Source organism: Balaenoptera musculus, chromosome 18 (assembly GCF_009873245.2).
Source record: "Balaenoptera musculus isolate JJ_BM4_2016_0621 chromosome 18, mBalMus1.pri.v3, whole genome shotgun sequence".
In the NCBI taxonomy this organism is placed as follows: domain Eukaryota; kingdom Metazoa; phylum Chordata; class Mammalia; order Artiodactyla; family Balaenopteridae; genus Balaenoptera; species Balaenoptera musculus.
The window spans coordinates 16,697,896-16,713,297 of record NC_045802.1 but is presented as its reverse complement, the minus strand read 5'-3'; the positions used below and the strand labels follow the sequence as shown (position 1 = coordinate 16,713,297).

General features: G+C 37.8%; 2 protein-coding genes across 6 annotated transcripts in view; one reads left to right on the top strand and one right to left on the bottom strand.

The window, feature by feature from the left end:
• Positions 1–6,925, top strand: part of SERPINE3 (serpin family E member 3) — a 32,070-nt gene extending 25,145 nt beyond the window's left edge. Inside the window, exons 7-9 of one of the 2 annotated variants that reach the window (XM_036831473.1) lie at positions 3,252–3,338; positions 3,851–3,934; positions 6,897–6,925. In XM_036831473.1, coding sequence (XP_036687368.1) covers positions 3,252–3,338; positions 3,851–3,934; positions 6,897–6,907 — 182 coding nt within the window. In that variant the 3' untranslated portion in view covers positions 6,908–6,925. Of the gene's footprint in view, positions 1–3,251; positions 3,339–3,850; positions 3,935–6,412; positions 6,489–6,896 lie in introns of those variants that run through there. The other variant, XM_036831472.1, reaches the window with a different exon arrangement.
• The window catches only part of INTS6 (integrator complex subunit 6), a 90,454-nt gene continuing 80,942 nt past the window's right edge, over positions 5,891–15,402 (bottom strand). For all 4 annotated transcript variants that reach the window (XM_036831467.1, XM_036831468.1, XM_036831469.1 and 1 more), the window contains 3 exons: positions 11,238–11,612; positions 9,695–9,788; positions 5,891–8,063 (listed from right to left, as the gene is read on the bottom strand). In XM_036831467.1, the coding sequence (XP_036687362.1) occupies positions 7,970–8,063; positions 9,695–9,788; positions 11,238–11,612 (563 nt within the window). In that variant the 3' untranslated portion in view covers positions 5,891–7,969. The remainder of the gene's footprint in view (positions 8,064–9,694; positions 9,789–11,237; positions 11,613–15,402) is intronic.

Genomic DNA, 15,402 nt, shown 5'->3' with positions numbered 1-15,402 from the left:
AGAAGGATGGAGAAAGGAACTAACCACTACTTTCAGAGGCCATTTCAGATTCTTTCCAGCACTCCCTCTGTATATGCTGGGCTGGGTGCTATGTGACACACACTTGACATCTACAACTAAGTGACAAGACGATGAGAAAGATAAACTAGAAGCAAATTCTGGCAATAACTTTTTCAAAGCCATTAATGTTGCCAATAGTAAGTGATAATAACTGGGAAGACAAAAGACACAGCAAATGATAATGTTTGTCCTGCTTTGTGAGAAGCTGAGGATGAAATGTAGGATTACTAATTTATATTTTGCAAATCTTACATTTACACAATGTCATATTATCAAAACTCTTAAGCCTTTTGAGAGGATGGCCAATCACATACAAAGAATGACGGGCTCCACTCACAAAGGGGAAGGGACACTAAAACAGTCTTTTGGATGAGATTTGCCAAAGACTCGTTCTGTGCTGTGCCCCTGTGATTCCAAGGACAGCAACCAACATTTCCTTACAAGTGAAATCGGATTAAAGAACATTAAGGCAGTTGTTTTTATGGGGAAATGAAACAAATGTACAGTGTGAGGAGTGTCGAGTATGCATTCATCCAACATTTACTAAACACATATGTGTACCAAGCGTTATTATGCTAGTTGAGCAAAGTAAATATTTAAAATGAATAACACAGCTTCTGCTTTCTGGGAACTAACAATCTAATGAGGAAAGATGAGATGGAAATACTTATAGAAGATGTTATGGAAGAAAAAGAGAGTATGCCAGGGAGGACAGGAAGAATTTTACCCGTTTGCTTTGGATATTGAAACGTAATATAGGAGCAGAAGAGTTTATTGTGGGGGGGAAGGCGGCTAGTTTCCCGAAGTATGTTCTCTAGAATGCTAACCTGGTAAATTTGGAGACAGGAGATAGTGTGGGTTGTTCCATGGTTAAACACTACATATTGTAGCCCTCCTGTGGAGATTCACTATGAACATTAGCAAATTAGCAGCTCTAAGAAGTCCACTGTTAAAAACAAAAGCACAAACCTATTCAACTTGCTGTTCCCATTGTAATTACTCATGGAACCCTTTTTAATAGAATAGCACCTTTAAACAACCTTGGGAACAAATTTTGGGGAAACAGGTTGTACGGCTGTCAATGGCACTAGACAGCTGCCAACACTGCAGAAGAGGATGAGCCCAAAGCCAGGAGAATCCCTTTGTGCTGATTTCATTAGTAGCATAACATTTCCAGAGCTACTTAACAAAAGTAAGCAAATAGGGATCTGTAATACGAGATCAAGCAAGAAAAACACAAACCCACACATGACTCCTGAATCCTTATTTTGATCACAAATATTGGTCTTCTGAAATGTTAACTCTTACCAGAGATAAAATGTATGACAGATGAGGATGCTGGGACATGACAGGCTATGGGTCTTAGCCTATGTCTGTGCAAACATGTAAATGTCAATTATTGGACCACTCCTGTAATATGATGGAGAAAAAAGCTAGTTAAATGAAACCTCAGTTGCAGTTTCAAGAAATTCAAAGAGCCAAGCCCATCTAACCAAAAACCCATTCATACCAACCAGTCGACCCCATTTCTCACATTGTGCCACGGTGCCTGGTCTCTAACACAAACGCATTTACTATATTCTAGCTGATAAAGAACCTTTGCTCATTTCATTAACATTTATTTTAAATGTTCAGATGGCATACTAGATAGTAACGAAGTCACAGATTAGTAAAAGCTTCTCATGACCATCAACCATTCCTTATACACACAATTCTGATCTGGGCACTGCATTTCAGTTTGCTCAATGAGTTAGTGAGACAGGCTAGTTATTGTAGAGAAATTTGTTTCTTTTCTAAAAGATCCTACAGAAAAAGACCAACTGCTACAATCAATCAGATTCTGCACTGGTTTTAGGACAAGTGATGGCAAGTGAACGTTTCCATTGATTTTTCTCTTCCTCTGGCCCTTGCCTGGTTCCCTTCACTGACGCTGCAAAGTATCTGTTCCGTACAGTGAACACAGCCAACTCACAATCTCCTGTGTATGCCTTATTTACAAGATGGACGAAATGCTGCATATTCTGTACTCCACTGGTATCATTCTCTCACAACATTCATTTGCCATCCCCTTGTATGTGCATGAGAAATGCAAAACAATTTAAACATTAGTCTAAGATCAAACAAAGAAGCCCCCTCAAAATACATGTCCATCACAATGATTATTTTAAGACTCTTGCCACAGCTCCCTTTCCAGTGCGTGCTACAGTTGACTAGAACACACTTTTCCAAGGTGGTGGCGTCTGTATGGAAGGGTGGGGTGGAAATAGGCACTGCACCTGCTGTCAGAACACCTGCGTACGCCCGACTGGACCTCCTGTCAAGTGTGTGGCCTCAGATGACTTCACAGCTCACTCTAAAATGAGAGGGTTGGACGGGATGATTTCTAAAGTTTCTTCTCATTCTAAAGATTCTTACTTTCATTCTTTGTGTTATCAAGTACCGTTTCACTGTGGAGAGTTGTTTAAAAATTATTGATGGCTAAATCACAAAAACCTGTCAGTTCCTCTAACGCTTGGATCACTCAGATTCCCGTTTGCTAAGCTTATAATATCTTTGAAATTGTTGGCATACAACTATTATAGTTCTAACGTCTCATTTTCTTTGCAAATTCTAGCCAATAAGGCAAGATAATTGCATAACTGATATACTCAGTACACAGAATGCAGTCATGAGGCATGAGACATTTTTTATACACTGCCTTTTAAGGCCCATAGTACAAACCTCTGACTGTCATTTAAAAGTGGCTCTTAAAATGCAGCCCAAGAAGGCATTCAAGGGAAATCATCTCAGAAGCTTGCTGAATGTGCAGATTCCTGGGCTCCAGAATTTGCATTTTAACACATACTATGGCAATTCTTATACCACCGAAATTTTAGAAATACTAAAGGAAAGATTTCAACAGTAACTAGAAATTATTTTTGAAAACTAACTATTGAAAAAAATGGGGCACAGCCCTGAATGTTAATCTGAGAGGGGTTATTTATTAGATAATTTACCAAATTTGAGGTTTTGAAAGTTGCATAAATCATTGTACCTTAAAATTTCCCAAACAAATCTCTTCCTAACTACACAGTAAGCAGCATACGAACGAGACGGTAAGTAAAGTCCATTCTTTAAAAATGTACTCAAATCTTTCAACTAAATGCATCAAAATGCAAATAAACAATCACATTTTAATGTCCTGGGATTAGGCCAAGATGGCGTTTATGTTTCTGAAGCAATCCACAAGGCCAAGATTGAGGTTTCAGAGGAAGGCACCAAGGCATCTGCAGCTACAGGTATGTTCCTAGGAGCACAGAGTGTCAGCAACACTCAGTCAGCTGCTTCCCCATTATCTCCCTTTGTTAGATTTATCCAGTTCAACCTTCACACTTCTAAGCCTCCCCACTAAAAACCCAAGTCCAGATGTAGTAGAGCATTCTAAAAAAAGAAATGTTAACAGAACCAAGTTTTTGAAAAATGATGGGAGAAAAGAGATAGCCATTTTGAAAAGGATTTGTAGCACGACCCCATAAACAAGGAATAGAGTCATTCTGAAAATTACCTTCAGGAAGGAATTTATTCCATGGAATAATTTGAAAATAGGACACAGTGTTGGCTAAGTGGTATCTTTTCTCTTTAATTTTCCCATTTGCACCCCATCATAACACTAAACAATGCTATATCATTAGGATACTTTTATTTCTCCAAAAATCAAGGCATATAAGTGACTTCGTATCCAATTTTAATAGTGACTTTCCTCAAATGAAGAGAAAATACAATGGGATTCTATTCTTTATCTTTCCTGCAGCTCTGTTGTTACTGAAAAGGTCTCGGATTCCTATTTTTAAAGCAGATCGGCCATTCATCTTTTTCCTGAGAGAACCCAACACAGGTATTACAGTTTCTTTTGATAGGAGTCACATAAATTAAATATTTATCAGCACCTCTCTAGCAACAAAGCCTCGTTTGTCCACCCTAACCTAAAACAAGCATTCCTTCTAGCTGGTTTCTATGGTGCTTCAGAAGCTTCTCAGTTGCTATGTCATGTATCCTGAGAAAGGGGAATATTTCATAACTACTGAGGAAACTAACATCCTCTGTGGCTTTTTTGCCTTCTGTTTCTCTCAGCTCATTTATAGTTGATATAGGTCTTTAAAAATTCAGGTTTCTACTTCTGGGGAGACTTTAAAAGTCATGAAAGTAAAATAAATGATAAATCTTTTTTCCCCCATTGTTGCCGAGCTTTCTTGGCCTTGTAGGATGAAAGAATTCCTTCAGGCCACTAGAGTGTCCAAGCGGTCCTCTGGCTCTCAGCACCCCTAGTATCCTAGGGAATGCACCTGCATTTCTACAGTTTTTCTGTTGATCTTTCTCTTCAAGCTTCAAGCTTGAAGCTTTCTTTCAAGCTTGCTAAAGTTACACAAAAATCAAATGTTTGCCCTAGTACTTGTTAAGTCCCACCATACAACCTCATCTTAATCCAAAGAGGGGAGGGTACAGGCAGAGCCTTAGCACATCAGAAGGACAAGCAGAAGTCCTTTAAGCATCAACCACAGTGAACAAAGTACTCAAATTATTCCTCTTAATGGTGCCCCACCCTCTCTGGCCATTACTTATCAGCCTAGGAAAGAAAAAGATTCTCAGTAAAGAGTTGTTGGCAAGTCTAAACAATGTGTTAAAAAGAAATAGGATGGAACAAGACTAACAAAATCAAGCAAAAGTGGATCTACTTTAACTAAACATCAGGCATTATTTTTATTTATGGAGAGAAAAAAAGTCAAGTTAGAATAATGAAAATTACGCATAGGTTTTACACAAATTGTTAAGGAAATACTGTCAACATCATTTTATCTGAGAATCATTTGCATACTGCTGTAACTTGTGTTAGAAATCAAAGAGACACTTGTGACAAAAAGGATGAAGATAATCATTCACTAGGAAATAATCTGTTGGGGGATTATTTGGGGAGAAAAAGTCCATCAACAAAATATATCCTCTTAGTATTTCACCATGATCATCCCAACCCCATATTTATTAGATGAAAATGTCACTTATCACTCAGAACAGGCAACAGAGAGCCCTCTCTTAGAAAGGATACAGGTCAAAAAATGAAAGATGAAAAAAAAAAAACGACAGGTTCTACTCCCTCAAGAAACAAAGAAACAGGACTAAACTTGAACAGAAAGGTCACTGTCAAAAGCTCATAGCCAATAAAGGTTGATGACAGTTAAGAGAGAACAGTTTCTCTCTTGGAATTCAACTGCATAAAATGATGTAAAATCTTTGAACTACCTAGTAAAGGACACGCCACTGTTTCCGTGATAAGAGTTTCCAGAACGGCCATAGTAAACAGAATGAAAATACAATCCAACACCAGTTCCATAATCCGCCGCACGTCTAAATACAGTCCTTGTGAATTTATTTACCTCTCTTTCTGGGAGGTACTTGCTCATAACACACAAGGCAAAGTGGCTATTCTTCTGGTGACAGGGTATTGAAAGGACAAATGAGTCTCAGCCTTCAGTACACCAAATTGACAAAGCTTACTGATAAGAGTAAATAATGACTCAATCAGTTGACAAATGAGACACATACAAGAACATTACAAAAAATGATCTTAACCTGAAAATTAAACTTTTGGAGAACGTCATTTGTCCAGCCTACAGTCATCCATCCATTGATCTAAAGGGCCTAAAAGACATGATATTCCCCTCAAATGTACTCCCCCTCCCCTTTGCTTACAAAAATTCTGCAGTATTTCACTAATTCAACTAATATGCCCAGTTTCTTAACATGTAAAAAAAACCTGCAAGAGATGAGATATTAAGCTTGAATTTTGATGGGTTTCAAAGCTTGTGACTAGGTTTTGGGATGAGGGCGTAGAGTATGGAGGCAGAGAGATTAAGGACAAAAAGAGGAGACGGAACAAACTGCTTCTTTCCAACTCCCTCTAGGGTTCATACCCCAGAATGTATTAAAGGTCAAGAATCTAAAGGATTATTACCTCATGAGCAACCTGTGAAATGCAAATAAGAACTTTCTGATAAGGAAAGTGGCCAAATATTGGACTAGATTGAGTCCCTTTCCTAAATATTCTTGTTAAGTATTAACTTTTATCTGAATGACTTGTAGTCCCCCTCCTGTTAATCTCAGCATCTAAACATATATAATTTAACACCAGACAGTATACTCTGGATTTTGTGTATCTCTTGTTGAACTTAGCAATGTGACTGAAGCTAATTACCTTAACAATTCCATTTACTAAATGATATCCTGCTTAAAGGTATTTTGTAGAGGTGAAAAAATGTTTAAAGAATTGCATATGAAAATACTATTTAACACTACATTAAATGCTTTTTTTTCTTGACAGCATTTGTCTTCAGTATTGGGAGAGTTTCAAATCCCCTAAACTGAATTAACAGATCTCAAGCATGTTCTCCACTTTCATCTATGCTTTTCTTCATAAAAAGTTACAGTTTCATTTTGCTATACCCTTGATTTTAAAAATGTTCTGCTAAAGTATAAAAAGATAAGGGTATGTGATTTTCAAATATTAAGAACCTAAAAATACTTCAATTTTACCATAATTTTATAAATTTATTTCACCCTCTCTTAATCTAAATGTATTTTAGCCTTCTTTTCTACTGGTTATCCCAAAAGCACTACAAGGCACAGCAGTGATCTATGAATGGTAAGTGAGTCAGGTCACAGGGTCACGTCCTCAGTAAGGACACGTGAGGCCATGTTGGACTGAGGGCGGACAGTGAATAGTGTTCGGTTTTCCTCGTCCTGGGTAACTCAGGGAGAGTGCAGAATGAGCAAAGTCATTTTAAACATGTTTCCTTTCCATTTAGCTTCTAAATAAAATGGAGAGTTGAAGTGTAATAGCAGAGCAGAACAAAGAGATCCCTGTTGAAACCCCAGTCTGTTGTGAGACTTCTGTAAGTATGGCATCAAGCTGCTAAATGCTAGACATTTCAGAGTATGTGGTACACCCCAGACTTACATCTCCCTAACTGACGGCTTCACCTTAGTGCCATCCACAATCCTAGTGAGAAAGGAGAAGGGGTTGAAGGAAAGTAAGTAAGGAAACCAATAAAGTCCAAAGGCGTCTGCTTTTTAAACAGCTTTAAAGAGTCTGCCTATCCGCCACAGATACCATCATTTCCATTATCTAGGCAGAAATGGAGCATGTTGGAGTGGCCAACAAAATCTAAGAACATAGAGTAAAAAGACAATGCAGATTATGTAACATGTAATTACAGTTAGGTTTAACAAATGTGAACTTCAAGTGGTGTATTTTTCCAATGCTAAAAAGCAAGGCCTTTAAAATTCCATTATCTTAAGATGGTTTTAAATGATTACTTTAAATGTGATTATTTCCTAAACCACACAAGAGTAAAATAGAGCATTTATTGATGGAATAACAAAAGTGCTTTTCTTAAATATTCTTCAAAATACATTTGTACAACTTACAATAATATATCCAAAATAACTGTATATACAAAACATTGCCTAGTTTTAATGTATGTGCTTTTTTCCCCAAAAATTACAAAGTAACTTCTTTTTTATTTTTTTGGCAAAGTTCAACCTTAACAGAGGTGACAATTTTAAAGGTTGGTTTAAGAAAATAGAACCTGAGGGAAATTGACACGCAAGAGTCAATGACAAGCAAGAGATTTGGAGGAATATTTTTAGTTTGTTAAATAAAAATGTTTTTTAGAGTGATACTTTTCACATTACAAAAATAAACCAAAATGAAGAAAAGGTCACTGTAAAATGATGGAAAAAGGATCTGTAGACTTGCTCTTAGTATTTCAAAAAGCCAACAATGCATGTCAAAAAATGAATGCAAGATCACAACAGTCTTGTATTTACTTTGTATTTGGAGAAGGTAGTGAAATAAGTGGCCACATTCTGTTTTCTTTTAATTGCTATTAATATGGTTGATCTGATTGGCTCTTCGATGAATTTCATCCAAGAAGTTCTCCAGTTGTTCTATTAGCATTCTTTTTTTAAACCTGTATAAAAAAATAAGTAATAGCACTCTCAATTTCTTTTTAACAAAGTTATATATCAGTATAATTTTTTTTTAAAGAGAGAAACTGCCTTGGAAAGATTTTTCAAAGTGAGATGAAAATGAAAAATCAACAACTTTATGATATATAAAATCTCTTGGAAGATTAGCAAATTATTTTATCAGTAGAGTATTATAGTTTGTTCCTAAAACAAATAATCCAGGCCTAAGTACAATGGGAAAGAGGTTATTTCTTCCACAAGCAAAAAGAAAAAGGGGGGAAAAAAACCCTAATAAAGACAAGGGTTATAAATATTCCAGCAATATGGGCTCCCAAAGCAATGACTCCAATAGCTTCTTATGCTCTTTGAACATTGAATGTTGAATGGAATGTGAATAAAATATGAATATAATTCCCCACAAAATGGAAGAAGAAACGAAATTTGGGCAATTGTGTTTAAACTGTGGTGTTCTACTATTACAATTTGAAAACTAGCAAATCAAGGACAATTAGACGTCTGTAGTTTAGGATGTAGCAAACAAAGTTCAAGTGGCAATTTTTAAATTTTTGTGGTAATAAATATAGTAAACTAAAATTACTTTTGTCTGCCTAAGTATTAATACTATTGATGCTTTTCAGAATATCCAAAAACACTGCCCAATCCATACCTACTTCCTCTCTACTTGTAAACTAATATGACTACTGACCATAATACTACACAACTCTCTAAAAGGTGGCAGAAGTAGAATGCAGGCACCTGGAATATAGCTAAATCGATGATGAAGTTTGAGTTGACAGAACGTTACATAAAGAGCAGAATGGGTTAAATACTCAATATCAATAATATGAAAAGTTATGGCCTTATCTTGAAACTTCAAAGTAACCTATGCTCTAGCCACTCATAGGAAAAAAAAAAGAATAGAATTAACAGCTTAAAAACCTTTACACGTAGCATGGAAGAAACTGGGGGACTAATTAAAGGGTGGGTATCTTGGAAGGTCAGATGAGACAAACGCTAAGTTTTCTTACATTACTAAAAGTCTAAAAGTCTTGAAGAAGAAATTTTAAAATGCTTTTTTACTCACTAAACTCATACAACTATGCTTTCCAGTTAATTGCACTTCATAGTTACCATTTATAATCTTGATCCACATTCCTTGTACTAAAGTACATAATCCTGGGCTACTGAGGCAATCAGAATAAGGCCCATTTGTCCAGCTCTGGTCCCCTTAATTACATGTTTTCCCACATACAAGTGAACTGCATTCAAATACTGCCTTTCAAGATTACCTTTTATCACTAATATTAACTGTAGTTCAAATATACAAAGGAGAAAAATTAAAGACTATAACATATAAAGACACCAAAAAGCCACAGAGTAGGATAAACGAGAATTATGCAAGAATCTGTAATGTGTAGACAGAAAGGGTCCATGATCTCTGAAGAATTTCTGTGTAGCTATTTTTTAAGTGAACTTCTTTCAATAAACTGAAAAAAAGAGAGAAGTACTTATATACAAAGGGGTGTGTCATATACATGCATAACAACACAAGTATAAAATAGATACTGTTAAAATACCAACTATAGAAAACTGGGGACTCACTGCATATCATAATGTACAACAGATTATTTACCTTGATGCTTCTTTAATGACATTTTGTAAAAATATTAGTCTTGTTTGTAAACTGCCTTGCACATGCTTCAGTAAAGTGAAGATCCTTTCATATTCTTAAAACAAGAGAAGCAAAAAGAAAAATTAAGTGGCTTTAATTTGCACTCCTATTCAATATTTTTCTATTACAGTTTACTACATCAAGATATACTAAGACAAAACCAAAACTAGTCTACATAAAATTTTCACTGCTCATTAGAGATTTTATAATACACATATTTCATCATACATCAACAAAGATAAACTAGCTTTTTAAACACTGCTTTTTTTTTTGGTAAAAGTTCTCAATAGGGTATCAAATATAAAGCTTAGAAGGATGAGTGAACAGCTTTTTGGTAGTGCCGCAGAAAAATAAGAAGTGTCCTTTACAAAAATCCATCCTTATGACAAATTTCTAAATAAACTACAGCTAACCTGGGGAGTGGATAAAATAGAGGGGGGGAAAAAAAAAGTTAAGAGTGCTGTCTCACAGGAATAAAGATGCAGATGTAGAGAATGGACTTGAGGACACGGAGTGGGAAGGGTAAGCTGGGACGAAGTGAGAGAGTAGCATGGACATATATACACAACCAAATGTAAAATAGATAGCTAGTGGGAAGCAGCCGCATAGCACAGGGAGATCAGCTCGGTGCTTTGTGACCACCTAGAGGGGTGGGATAGGGAGGGTGGGAAGGAGACGCAAGAGGGAGGAGATATGGGGGTATATGTATATGTATAGCTGATTCACTTCCTTATAAAGCAGAAACATACCATTGTAAAGCAATTATACTCCAATAAAGATGTTTAAAAAAAAAAAAAAAGAATACACACATTGTAATTGGTAGGAAAAAAAAGAGTGCTGTCTCAGTTTCAAGTTTTCACATAAAACTCTGCCAAGAACTATAAGCTCCTAAATGGCCGGTACTGAGTCTTACCCACTTCTGGACCACCCAGGGGCCACCGCACCATCATAGCAGGTGATCTGCCAACATCTTTGGAATGAATGTCAATAATATTGAAACTTTATCTCACAAAGTTCTTCTGTACTCATATAATAGATAGCTTTCATAATTTTAGTTTTTTGGCCTAAACACATCCCTGAGCACTATTATAGTTTAAATCTTAAAAGTTAAGATGGTAGGTAGGTACTATGCCTAGAACTTTACAGATACGAAGTCATTTAATAGTCACTACCTCTGTCTGGGTTTGCTGTTACCTTAAAATTCCAGTTGCTGGTTGACAGAATGCTCAAGACTATGGGTTCCTGTTATGGTAGGAACCACGTGTATCTGTGAGTTCCTGCTCTGCTCTGTCCCTCCTACTCACCACACCGAACACAGTACTTTGGATATAGCAGCTATTCAGTAAGTGTTTGTTGGCTGAATAAAGAACCAAGTCTTATATAGCTCATATGTTGTTTAAGAGTGACCTAAAATCAGATCTATGCTTTAGTTTATTTGACTTTTGTTTTTTTTTTTGAGCACAAACAGAAATAAAATCTGATGTGTGTCTCTAATTATACATACTTCTTCCTGGCTTTCGGATCTCTTTCATTATTTGTGCTTTTAGTTCAGTGTTGACCTCTTCATGGCTTCTGCAATGCATCAATTTCTTTCCTTTGTTGAGTGAAGATGCTGGTATATTCTCTTCAGGACATTGTTCTTTATCTCTTGGCTCCTCGTGATTTTCTAAAAATCCACCAACATTGAGGTCATTAGTTCCTAAGTGGTCATGACCAAGAGCCTCTGTATGATTGGTTGGTCGTTCCAGTAAATTGGCTGGAGAAGAAGATGCTGAAAATTCACTTTCCATAGCATTTGGTGTAATATCTGATGAAAGTTGGTCTGCAACGTGATTTTCAACCACATCATCTACTGTCGAATCATTAGTGGCTTCTGAAACTAAAAATAAAAATAAGAAAAAAAAAAATGAGAGCCAATTTCAAAGCACACAGTAAAGAAAACTTCAAAGAAACAATATTACAGCAAATCACAACTGATCTCCCTGACTGATGCAAATTAACAATTTGATATGGTTTTTAAGCTTTACCAAATATATGGTATATTTCAATGTGAAACATTCACAATATTTTAAAAACCTGTACAATTTTTGCCCTTAGGAAGAAAAATAAAAGCCAGTTTCAAACAACTTTTAGTTCTCTGCTTTATTCTATGGCAATTTTATTGAATAAGTAGGTTTTTAATGCTTTAGGGAAATATATGTGATCAAGATTATCATGGTTATCCTTTTATTAGAGAGTACTAGTTCGCTCCAACTTACCTCTACCTTGTAAGTTATTACCGTTTAGAGGCAAAAGTGAACACAGGGAGTTCAAGCTGATCAATATTCTGCATCAACATACCAGCAAACTTCCACAGCGCCCCCTTTTCTTATAACCATCCATATAGTCTTCGTCACTTGAGCAGTGAAGAATAGCTGGTGCCCACTTTAGTTCACTAGACTACTAGACTTAAAAAGCTTGCAAGCTTACTACTCAATATTAGATTATCGCATTTGCTCCTCACAGAAAGCAGCTAAATTCTAAGTTCTCTGATTGCTCACCAAACCACCAGGACACCAGCTGAATTCATCTCTTTACTGTTCAAAATGTAAACTCATCCCCACAAAAATTCCCTGAACTTCTGACTCCCTCCCTCCTAAATCCTATTCCATGATGTGCAAACTTTACTGAATATTCTCTACAGTAACTCCTGCTTTAATCGAAACCCAGCTCTCCTGCAAAGAAACTGCCGTCTCTCAAACACTCTCCGTGGACTTAAAATAAGGATGTGGGGCTTCCCTGGTGGCGCAGTGGTTAAGAATCCGCCTGCCAATGCAGGGGACACGAGTTCGAGCCCTGGTCCGGGAAGATCCCACATGCCGCGGAGCAACTAAGCCCGTGTGCCACAACTACTGAGCTTACACTGTAGAGCCCGTGTGCCACAACTACTGAGCCTGTGCTCTAGAGCCTGTGATCCCCAACTACTGAGCCTGTGCTCTAGAGCCCGTGAGCCACAACTACTGAGCCTGTGCTCTAGAGCCCGCGAGCCACAACTACTGAGCCCATGTGCCACAACTACTGAAGCCCGCGTGCCTCGAGCCCGTGCTCTGAAACAAAGAGAAGCCACCGCAATGAGAAGCCTGTGCACCACAACGAAGACTAGCCCCCGCTCACCGCAACTAGAGAAAGCCTGCGCGCAGCAACGAAGACCCAATACAGCCAAAAATAAAATAAAATTTAAAAATGTATAAAAATAAATAAAAAAATAAGGATTGGAGTCACTAATCCCTTCACCTTCCAATGCCACTTCAAGAACATTTCTCCATGCACTCTTGAAAAACTCTTGCTCTTTTGAGATTTAATTATCCCACTCAACTCATCCTCTCTCTCCTCATCACTATCTTTACTGACCTCCAGAGCACTCCCGTGGTCACGGATGTCCCCGGCACCTGGTTCACAGACTTCCTTCCACCCCATGTCCCTTGGGACATCATTCTAGGTCCTTACTGCCCAAAGTGTGCTTTGTGGACAAGCAGCATTAGCACCATCAGAGAGCCTGCTAGAAACGCTCATCTTGAGCCCCACCCCAAACAAGGTATCAGAAGCTGTAGTTTAACCAACCACTCCCCCGACCCCCACCTGGTTTCACATACACATTAAGGTTTAAGAAATGCTGTAGTATGTGACATCCATGTCTAAGGACATCGCCTGCTAAGAACCTGGCCTCCCAATTCCTCCATTTCTCATCTCCAAGGAACTTTTCCACCCACCCATTTGCTTCTCAAGTCAAACACAAATTCAGGGATGGAGGCATGTGTAACCCTCATCTTTGCAGTATTCCTACTATTGCTCTTGAACTCTGCCAGACATTCACTCCAGCAATTCCTCTACGTTCTCTCTCATATTAATCAGATTCCTTCTAGATATCCACTTTCTTATCTAACTTATCTCCCAAAATGTATCACTTTTTAACAGTGTCCTAAATTCTCTCATTCTATTGTCCTCCCATGACACCTGCCAAGCAAAAATCCCAAATTTGATGATGCAATCTGTCTTCTTGCTGCAGACTCACATGTGGAATGATGAGCAGGCACTACTGGAGAAATATGACCCAGCTCTACAGAGTGGTCACACTCACCACCTGCACCTGGATCTTAGCACTGCCTAGCAGTCTTATTACAACCTTTTCTCCCTCTACCACAAAAAAAATCATTCGAACCTTCTCCACTGTCTTAACATCTCTGACTTTCCCAATGTCTCCTTCCTCTCAGCAGTACACATCACCTCCAACTTCACAGAGGAAAGCAAAAGCAGAAAGAAGGTGAACTTCCTCGACTTCCCACCATTAAACTTGTGCCCACTACACCCATTCGGCTTTAATGGAAGAAGCGTTCTTCATGTGGGCTCTGGACCATTCATTCCCTTTTGCCTTCTCAGTGATTTTGTGATTATACTTTCTCTCATCTTTATTTTCAGCTGTTCCCTCTCTATTGGCTCCATCACACCAGCATTTAAATATATTCAACTCTGTCATCTTAAAGACCTACAGAACTACTCCAATCCTCTCAAATGACTTGTTTAAGAAGTATTTGAGACCACCAACCACTCAATTCTCTTTCCATTTAGCTTCCATAACACTAAATTATTCTCTATTTTCTCCTCTTTCTTGGATTCTTCCTTCCTTCTCAATCTCCTTTTCTGAACCTTATTTCCCCTCTTAACTTTGGTACTTTCAAAGTTCTGCTCTAGGCTTTTTCTCCTGTTTCCCTTGGTTACTCCAGTGGGGCTTAAGGCTGCCTCCCATACCGATCTCTCTAGCCCAGTCCTCTTCTCATAAGTTCCAAACTCAATGATCCATCTTCTAACTTAGGAAATCCACTTGGCTATCTAACAGACACTTCTAAACTAAACTCATTCAACCTCTCTTCTTCCACTCCACCCCTGACACACTGAAATACCCAGGGTCTCTCAACTCCTCCCTTGCCCTGTCTCCATCATCCAACCAGTCATCACCAAGTCCTTTGCTGATATATCCAAGTATTTCTCCAATACAGGCTCTTCTCACAACCACACTCCCAGGTAACCACTAGCTCTTCCCTGTGCTTCCTAACTGGTTTCTGTGCAACCGTAACAACTATTTAACGCGTCAAATACCCGGTCACTGTCCACACTCTCCCGTTACCTTATATAGTTTCTGTTTGTGGAAAGTTTGATTTTCTTTGATTCAGGGTCCAAATCAGACCTGGACATTGCAATTGATTTACATGTCTTTTAACTATCTTTTAATCTATAAAATCCTTCTGTACCTCTTTTTTTCTATGCATTTTTTTTTCTGGAAAAATACACACACCAGATTCTTTGTCCTACAGAGTTTCCCACAATCTGGATTTTGCTAATTTTATCCCTGTTTTGTTATTTAACATGTTTCTATGTCCCTTATATTTCCTAAAAATTGGTAGTTAGACAGAGAGGCTTGGTCAGATTGATGTTCAGTATTTTTTTGGGGGGTGGGGTGGGGGGGTGGGCAGGACTACCTCAAAAGTAGTACTGTGTAATTCCATCAGGAGGTATCATACTTGGTTTCTCCCCAGTTAAGATATCATTAGCCATGAATGATCACTACCTCTAATTAATGAATCCATTAATTAAGGGTTCCCTACATCAATTCTCATTCTTCCCTAATAATATTC